The sequence below is a fragment of the Echinops telfairi genome, unplaced genomic scaffold (assembly GCF_000313985.2).
Source record: "Echinops telfairi isolate 266 unplaced genomic scaffold, ASM31398v2 ScPeMD7_23;HRSCAF=83, whole genome shotgun sequence".
Classification (NCBI taxonomy): domain Eukaryota; kingdom Metazoa; phylum Chordata; class Mammalia; order Afrosoricida; family Tenrecidae; genus Echinops; species Echinops telfairi.
In genome coordinates, this window is record NW_022103920.1 from 15,911,476 (window position 1) to 15,921,412 (window position 9,937).

The 9,937-nt window shown below is 49.1% G+C and overlaps 1 protein-coding gene across 1 annotated transcript in view; it reads right to left on the reverse strand.

The window, feature by feature from the left end:
• Positions 1-5,647: 5,647 nt before the first annotated feature.
• The window catches only part of SMKR1 (small lysine rich protein 1), a 9,143-nt gene continuing 4,853 nt past the window's right edge, over positions 5,648-9,937 (reverse strand). The window contains exon 2 of the mRNA XM_045289002.1: positions 5,648-6,135. Coding sequence (XP_045144937.1) covers positions 5,935-6,135 — 201 coding nt within the window. The 3' untranslated portion in view covers positions 5,648-5,934. The remainder of the gene's footprint in view (positions 6,136-9,937) is intronic.

A 9,937-nucleotide genomic window follows, 5' to 3' on the forward strand; every position in this document is an offset into this window, starting at 1 on the left:
ACACGCCCCTCCCCCCTCAGGTGGGGATGGAAATTGTGCATCCTTCCCAAGCCCCAGGAGTACTTGTCCTTCCTAGACTGCAGAGAATGGAATATTTAGCTATTTACTTATTGGAGAATGGATTTGCTTTTTCTCTTGAAGCAAACTTGGTCTTCTTGGTCATCTTGATGCTAAGAAATTCCACGAAGGATACAAAAATATAGAAGCTATTAGGCTTCAAGGCCTGCTTATGCTGCCGCTCCAACACCCCCCCACCCCCCCACCCCGACCCGTCGTTTCTGATGGGAGACTGTGTGTGGCTAGGGTGAGTTCTTGGAGGGCTGCAGCCTCAAGGGTCAGGACCTGGGCCATCAGGTGACACACCCCACCAGCTTCCTTGAAGAGCAAGAAGCCCCCTGCCCCCCAGGCCTTTAAACTGTATACCTGCATTCCGGCTGTTTTAGTAACATCTTCCTCCTTCATTCTTGGTGCCTTCTGCATCTTGGTGCTGAGGGAACATCACTTACCTGGAACCCAGAGAGCCCATTCCAGGGTCTTTTTGTCTTGGGGCATGTGCCCCCCCCCCCCAGGTCCCTAGTTGGCTTGACAATGATGGAAACTCCTAGGGCAGGGGATACTAGAAACCTCGAGGACAGCTGTTCTCAACCTGTGGGTTGCGACCCCTTTGGGGGGTCGAACGTCGCTTTCACAGGGGTCGCCCGATTCGTCACAGAAGCAACATGACAGTAATGAAGTAGCAACAAAAATAATTTTATGGTTGGGGGGTCACCACCACATCAGGAACTGTACTAAAGGGCCACGGCATGAGGAAGGTTGATAATCACTGCACTAGAGTTTCCGTTGATTTCTTCTTTGAAGAAAAAAATTTGGATTAAAAAAAAAAGTGTACTTACTATATTGACACTTGATTAAAACCAGAGGTTGCCATGGAGGCGGCTGGGACCCACGGCGACCTCCCCTCTGTGTGCTCAGACCAGTTTCCATGGCTGTGACCTTGGGGGGACCGTCATCAGGCCTTTCATTTGAGGTCCTGCAGGCGGGGCTTTTGTTCGCTTCGGAGCTCGTTGCTGGTTTGCACGACCCAGGGGCTCCCACTGAGTCAATAAAATCACAGGCAGAACACTCCCGAGGTGAGATTTGAATCTAAAATGACCTGCTTGTATTGAGTGCAGAGTGGCTGATCTGAAGTGTAAACCCCACTTAATTCATAATGGAAACCTCGTTCAATAAATAAGATGACAAGCTTAAAAAGAATGTGGAGGTTTAAGTCCTCCATGATGAGCTGGCACGGCAGGGATTTGCCTCAAGATGCTTAAAAAATAACAGGGGGGGGGCGGGTCAGTGGAACAGCTAGGCAAAATGCCCCGTCCCTTCTCTGTGGGGGCTGGCCACTCTGCCACTTGCTATTCGTGCCTATCTCCCATGATTTCAGGGCCGTTTCTAGCTGTTACCAGGCACACTGGCATTTTCTTTAAAATGTTTTTGAGATATAATTCACGTACCATAAAAATTTTAAGAGTGCTATTATGTGGATTTTAATGTGTTCACAAGGTTGTACAACTGTCACCATGGTCTCATTCCAGAACATTTCCTCAGCCCCCAAAGCAGCCCCTCCATTCACTTCCTGTTTCCCTCTGATTCCCTCTGATCTGCCAGGTCTGGACAGGTCACAGAAATGAAATCATATAAAATGTGACCTTATTCTCACTTAGCTTAATGTTCTCAAGGTCCATCCACGCTGTATGTAGCATGTACAGCATTTCATTCTTTTGTATTGGCAAATCATTTTCCACTGCATGGATATACCAGGAGCTTGGGCAGCGAGGTGGTTATGCATTGGGCTGCTAATGGCAAGGTCGGCAGTTCGAAACCACCAGCTGCTCCTTGAAAGATGGGGCTTTCTACTCCTAGAGTTAGTCTCGGTAACTGCCAAGGGCAGTTCTACTCTGTCTTACAGGGTTACTACTAGTCGGCATCCACTAGACAGAAATGAGTTTTTTGGCTGTGTTTTTTATCCATTTATCATTGGTTTTTGTTTATCCATTTATCATCGATGGCCATTTTTGTTGTTTTCACTCTTAATGCATAATACCATGTGGGGTACAAGTCTTTGTTCCTAGTACTCTTGGGAATACGCCTTAGAATTGAGTAGCTGGATCGTGAGAACACTGTGTTGAGCGTGTGGAGGAAATGGTGATGTTTTTTCTACAGGGGTTGCACCATCTACATTCCCACTGACAAGTATGTGAGTTTCAGACTCTCCACAGCCTTGCCAGCACTTGCTGTATTGTTTACGTCATCCGTTTTGCAGGGGTATTTCCATTTGAAAACTGTCCTCCACCCCCATGTTATTGCCAAGCCTTCCTTCTCTTCAGCGGGCATTTCCCTACTCCTGAACTTGCTGATCTCATCCCCCAGTCTCTCCCCACCCCACTTCTTAACTGCCTTTGGGTCCTGCTCCCCGCCCTACCCTCAAATAGAGCCTTTCTCTCACAGAGCCCCTGCAGTCTCGGGATGAGCCTTCACCGTAATCCTTGCTTCCGGACAGCACTGGGTTTGTCCACGCTAGGACCGTAGGGGCTTTCCTGTAACTGCCCCTGCCCCAAGCTCTTCTCTGGAGCCTCAAGCCCGGGGAGCTGGAAGGGTCCCTTTCACCATCAAATGTCCTACAGATGTTGTGATGTGTCAACTTGGCTCAGCGATAGTACCAGTCATTTAATCAAACACACATCTAGGTTCATGTTGTGAAGGTATTTTGTAAATACAGGTAAGATCTACAGTCACTTGACTTCCAGAGAAAAGGGATAATGTGGGTGGGCCTCGTCCAACCAGCTGAAGATCTTAAAATCGGAGGCTCCTGGGGCAGGGGATAGTGTTCCTCAAGGCTGTAGCACAAACTCCTACCCGAGTTTCCAGTCTGCTGGTCTAGCCCCGGGACCTCAGCCTTCCAGGCTCTACAATCATGGTGCATAGAAACATAGAGACAAACTGTAAGTGCTGTCCATTGAGCTGGAATCTGGGTATCAGTCCACTTCACCAGGCTGAGGACTCCTTGAGAGCAGGGGCCCTGACTTATTCTCCTAGTGTAAGTAAAGTCGTGCTGAATACATGTGCTGAAATGGGATGGTTTCGTTAAAAGAAGTTTCGTATCTAGAGACTCACTCCCCAATAAAAAGTTTTTTTCTCGAAATGTAAACTGTCACAACTTTTGTACAGCCCACATGTGATAGTTAGTGTCCTATGCTAGACTTCCACTACAGCACGGCGACTTGAATCCCAACTGCCTAGGGGCTCCTCTCAGAACCCAGGGTTCCAATGAGCATGATCCCCACAGCGCCGTTAGCCAGTCTGCTAAAAAAGGGGTGCAAAACCCGGCCAAGCAGATCAGTGCTTCCTGCACTCCAGGGCCTGCCATCTGTTCCAGTCTCGGTCCTCTAAAGCAGCCGGGCTTTCCACTTGCAGATGGCTGGACCCCCTCGCCTGTGGGGATACTTACCGATGGACACCTGCCCGGAGCCTCCTAAATAAAGCTTTCTGCTGGAGACAGCGGGAAGGGAGCGATGCTAGAGCCATCTTCCCAACAGGAAACTGATGGCCGGCTCAGGCAAGAGTCTGCAGGTCCAGCAGCACCAACAGAGCCCCCCCGGAACTGGCCAAAAGGCACGTTCTTGAGCCGCACCTCCTGGGCTGGACACCACTACTGCAGAGCGAATTTGCCGAGGGCATCGGTACTAGTGCCATCCCAATGAACTCACAGGGGCCCAAGGGAGCCCAAAGATTCAGGTCATTTCCGTTTTTCTCCGGTATTGATGAAATCCTGGGTCTGGGCTGCAGTCTCCCTTCGCACATGGCTCCATCTCTGAGATCTTCGCCAGGCAATCTTCATTCCCAGGAGAAACTCCCTGGAACCACCAGCTTTGAGTCTAGAACTGTCAGCGGAGGCTGGGCTGGTGGCGGTGAGGCAGGCCAGGGCCAGGGGCAGAAGGCAGAGACACACGCCATGCTGGGTGATGAATCCGGGACGGCCTTTGTACTTAAACATACGTTTCATTCCACATTCCAGATTGGCTTGTTGTGGATTGTGTTCTCCAGAAACTCATATTGAAATCCTAACCTCTGTACATGTGGTTGGGGGCCCTAGCAATGCAACTCACATGGGGCTGCTAACCACCAGGTCATCAGTTCCAAACCACCAGCCACTCCAAGGGGGAAAGGTGAGGCTTTCTACTCCTATAAAGGGTGACAGTCATGAAAACCCACAGCAGCAGTCCTACCTGTGCTATCGGGCCGCAGTGAGTCGAATGGGCTTGATGGCACCTTGAGCTCATACCTGTGGCAGTAACATCATTGGGGGAACAGGTCATGTGTTGGGTCGCATTGGCTTTAAGTCAATCTCTTCTGAGATATAAAAGAGTTGTCTAAGAAAGTAAGTGAGCAAGAACAGAGGGGGAAATGCGTACCACGTGATCAGTAAGGAACCAAGGAACAGAAGCTGAACAGGGGACAAGACCACAGAGAGAAGCCAACGCCCTGAACTGTGACTTCTAGGCCCCTAAACTGAGAGAAGATGGATTTCTGCTCCATAGAGCTGCCACACGTGGCCTTTCTGACCCAGCAACACCAGGTAACGAAGCAGGGCTTCCGGCCCTGGGGCCGCGGAGGAAGACCTGTAGTCTTACTTCTGAAGTGTCTCTTCACAGGGCTGGGGAGACCCTGGACCTCAGCTGCAGGCCACGGCAAGTTTCTAGCCAGTTCCGTGACTCAAGATTAGCCACGTAGAAAAGAGAGCCTGCAGGTGAGACACGCGGGGAAGAGTCAGAGGAAATGCAAAAGAAAGGGATGGGGGTGGGTCTGCTCCTGCCTTCCCTCATCCCACCAGGGGTGTTGTCACCTTCTCTGTTGGTTTGTTTGAAGATAAGAAATATCAGATGTGTTTTATTTCTGAGGACAACGTGTAGAAAAATGCCATATCACATAGCCAGGTAAAACTACAGCCAAACACCTGACTGCACACCTGCAGGAAAGCTCAACACTGGTGGTCTGGGGATACTGGTCGAAAATGCCATCATCGAGTGGGAGCCAGATGTCTAAGGAAGGGCCCAGAATGGGATTCTTTCGGGATGAGGCAGGGACCTCTAGGATTCCCTTTCTCAAACTCACAGACATCAAGTCGGTGCGGACTCTACGGGACAGGTTAGGAATGCCCAGGTGAGTTTTCAAGATTGTAACCTCTTTACGGGAGTGGAAATCCCAGCTTTCTCCGGAGAGCGGCTGGCTGGTTTCGAAGGCTGACCTCACAGATCACAGGCCGATGTGTAACCACTACACCACAAAGAGATACAATTCAGCAGGTCCATAGGACAATGGCATTCAGCACTCGGCTGCGTTTGGCCTGCTCTCTCATCAGACCAGGGCAGAGCATGGGTGCCACGGTGCTGGCATCTGTAGTTAATTCAAATCAGCGTCAGGGTGCCAGGAAGAACATTCCAGAAACAAAATCCTTTTTCTTTTACCTTTAACAGGAGGCAGGGAAGGGCAGCAGTGCCCCCGAGGGGGCTGCTGGTGAGTAAGCCCCATGCTTGACGCCCTTCGGGCTCTACAGCACAAACCCCCTGGGGCCAAGGAAAGAACCCAGCCAAACCAGAACTGCCTTCGAAAGCAAGATTTAATGCCCACCGGAACCGTAAGGGGATTTTCAAAGGATGGCCGATTCCACACCTGGGCAGGAATGGCTGCCTTCTGAGGCCCCCAGCCCAGGAGCTCGCAGCTGCTCAGCTCTCATGGCTGGAGAAGCGGACGGCAGCCGCGCCTCAAGCCGTCTTCAGTCCGCTTGGCACGTCTCCTTGTTGGGTTGTTTGTTTGTGTTTTTTTGCAGCACCCCGATTCTTCCTCCCCAGCCCTGCTCTCTCGGAGAGGGGTGTCTGGGACACGCTGCTACTTAACCTTTGCTTTTCCCTTCTTGGTCTTCGGGGCCCCTGGCCACCGGAAGCCGCGCATGTGCAGGCAGTCGGCCACGTTGTGGGCGATGTAGTACAGGTTCAGCATGGCCGCCGGGCTCAGAATGTCCACTTCCTGCTTCTTTGGCTTCTTCCCCCGGGGCTTGCCTGAGCCTTTCCCCTTTTTTCCTTTACCTGGCTTTTAAAGACAAGTATACACAGAGGGGTCAGTTTCCAGAACTTAGGTTAAACCTATGAGACTTAACAACACCAAATGAAGCTCAACGCCAGCTCGTCGAGTCCCACTCTGAACTTAAGGGAAAAAAAAAATTCCTTAAAAAGAGAAAAAAAGAAATCAAAATAGCAACACCCCATAAACATGAGTGGGGGAGTGTAGTCACAGGCAATTCAATACATCAAGTTTATAGAGAACAGCACCGCCCCCCCCACCCCCCCACAGGTGCTAAAGACCCAACCCAATGCCACCTATGCAGCTTGTTTGTTCTCTGAACAACTGTAAAAAGAGCCCCTTTGGAAGCAACTGGGGACATTTGCTAATATCACCTAGCACTGTGGGTTAGGAAGTCAGCTGCTAATCACAAGGTCAGGGGTTCAAACCTATCAGCTACTCCTTGAGAAAAAGATCAGATTGTCTGCTCCTGTGAAAATAGTGTCTCAGGGGCCCTATAGAGGAGTGGTTCTCAACCTTCCTAATGCCTTGACCCTTTAATACAGTTCCTCAAAAAAAAAAAAAATATAGTTTTTCTGGTTTTGGTGACCCCCCCAACCATAAAATTATTTTCGTTGCTACTTCATAACCATCATTTTGCTACTGTTAGGAATCGGGTGACCCCTGTGAAAGGGTCGCTAGACCCCCAAAGGGGTCGCGACCCACAGGTGGAGAACCGCTGCCATAGAGGGTCGCTGTGCATTGGAATCAACTTGGCGGCAGTGGGTCCGGCATTGTTGGGAGGGTCCTGTGTTGGCAGTGGGTGAAGGGGAAATGGCCCCCTGTCAGAAATGCCCTCTGAAATCCAGAGGCATGAGAGGACAGAAGGCCTGAGATTTCCTGTTGGACACTGCAGCTTCCTCGGCCCCCCAAAAGGCAGAGAGAGGGGAGATGAAGCCAACAGGGTGCAATCTTGATCATTTCTGAATCGGAGGGCTGGCTCTCTGGGCTCTCACTTTACTATGCTATTTCTGTGCCTCTTTGGAAATTTCCACACCAAAAATTAAAACGCAAATGAGATAACCAGGATGCAAATGCGTATTCGGGCACTTGTGTGGCAGTCTCAGCCTCGGTTGGCGGTCAGGAGGACGGAGCAAGCCCTGACTCTGAGGTCCTGCACTGCCTTTCCCACCACCTCTAATCCTAGTGCTGCATCTCCAGCAGGTAGGTCCATACGCTCCTGTCCTACAAAGGGAAATGCAGAGGCGAGGTGTGACTGCACCAAGCTGTCTTTCCCCAGTTGCTCTGTGAGCTTTTTGCCCTCTGCAACCCACGAATGGAGACTACTGTATTTCAAAATCAGCTATTTTCAGAGTTTTATTCTTGTGGTGCTGGCTGTTGATTTCAACTCACAGGACCCCACAGGGCAGGGTAGAACTGTCCCTGCTGAAATATATCTACGGAAGTAGATTCCTATGTCTTTTCTTCCAAGGCATGGCTAGTAATTTCGAACCACCGACCTTTTGGTTAGCAGTTGAGCACTTAGCCTGTCCCACTAAACAACAACACATCGAACTCACTGAGCCATTGACCCAATGCTGACTCATATCGACCCTCTATGGCAAGGCAGACCTGCCCCAGTGAGTTTCTGTAACTCTTTATGGGAGTAGGAAGCTCTGTCTTTCTCTTTCTGTGGTTTTGAACTGCTGACCTTGCAGTTAGCAGCCCAGTTAGTAACCACTGGGCCACCAGAGCTCCTGGGCACCACAAAGTTTTGCTCACAGCGTACCAGGTGAGGAGTTGGACCTCCCTCCGCCCTCTGACCCACCGGTCCAGAAAAGAAGGGGATGTGCATTACTTTACAGTGTCTCTTTTAGGCAAGAGGAAGGAGAGAAATGTTTAAGGCTACAAGGCTACATATTGGTATACAATAGATGTCTTGTTATAGCACTTCATTGACAAATGTTCCAAGCTAAACAAAGAGAAGTACAAATTCCTGTGTTCAAAACAAGACTTTTTTTTTTCTTTGCCAAGTAGAAAGAAGGGCATTCCCAGTTACAAAGCCCAGGGATGCAGATGAGAAGTGACACAGTGGCCAGACTTCCAGGAGCTGATCCAAGGGAAAGAAACAACGTGCAGCCCTCCACACAACCACAATCTCCGATAGAACAGTCCTCGTGGGAGAAAGCAGTGCCAGAGCTGTAAAATGCAGCTTTTGCCATCAACTCTTCAAGGCTGGCCTTCTGGGTGAGTTCATACTGTGCACACATAAACCACCTTTGATTTATCCTGGGAGACTAACAAAATGCATGGGTGTTCATCTCTAGGATGGTTTTGAGAACTAAAATTCTCCTATGAGAGTAGTTTGGGGTGTTCAGTTCCAAGTTCTCATCTATTTGTTGAAATTGACCGTCAGACCCCAAAACCATATGGAAATGCAAAGAAGGTTAAGATGAAGATGTAGCATTTGTTCAAAGTCCTCTCTTTTTGCAGATTCTAAAATCCACACAAAAATGCAAAAAGACTGGAGAAGTGAAGAAGAGTAAAACCAGAGGGGTAAGTTTTCAAAGTTTCAATTATGATGATGATAAAGTAACTGTGATCAAGTCAGAACTCAGGTGTGGACAGAGACGACTAGATCAGGGGAAAGGAACACAGAACTCAGAAACCGATCTGCCCAGCCAGGAACAACGCACGTCCAGCAAAAACGCCACAGGCAATTCAGTCGAGAGAGGAAAGGTCTCTAAAGCCCAGCAGCAGGGGACTGGACAAGCCCTCTCTCCACAAGACCCAGGCATGGGCTGTCAACACACACCACATGCACAAACTTCACATTCTGCTGCGAGGCCGGCTCAAAAAAAAGAATACAAGTTGTATACATCAAAATGTGTAAAATCACTGCAATTGCAAAAAGGCAGAGATCTGTAGTCACCCGGCGTGTGAGTAGGGCAGGAGGGGACAAGAGAGGAGACATTATTTTAGGTATGTGTCACTTACTGCCCATGCAGACTGCATATATGTCTGAGGTTTCACAGGGTTTTTTTCATTGTGATTGGGTGAAAGCTTATACAGCGAATTGGGTTTGGTCCCCTAATGTTTGATTTTTAAAGGGAAAGCGATGTTTCTTTTGTCTGTTATTTGCTATTAGTGGTTTTAGAGACCCAGATCCACACTCTTGCAGCTATGGGTCATGAGGGGGATGGATACAGGCAGGTAAGGCATAGGAAGCTGGTCTGGGCAGCTAGGCTGGGCTCACTGCTACCTCCCTATACACTTCCTTCTGATCTGTTCAACCACTGCTGCCCTGGTTCCTCTGGCCCCTCACACAGGGGCAGCAGCAGAGGCAATAAGGACGACCAGAAGCCAGCTCTCAGAAGGTTTTCATATGGTGTTTGTACAAAGTTCACATCATGTATTATGGACATTGAGTGACGCTTAACTGTACAGAAGAAGAAGTGGAGTATCTGCATTGTGACGATGGCTTCATGAGTGTAGATATCTCATAAAACCAAACTCACTGCCATCAAGTCGATGCCGACTTATTCCTGCCCTACAGAACAGAAAAACCCTTTTGAGTTTCCAAGAATGTAACTGTTCGTGGGATAAGAAAGACCCATCTTTCACCCACAGAGTACCTGGTGGTTGTGAACTTCAGTCAGCAGCCCAACACATAACCATTACACCACCAGGGCTCCTAGGTGTATCCATGTGTCAAACTTAATAATTTTTATACTGTATGTGCAATTCACTGTGTATCAATTATACATTAATAAGTATCTTAAGGCATTATTATACGGACCTGATTTTTTTGTTTGTTTTCTGGCTCTTGGCT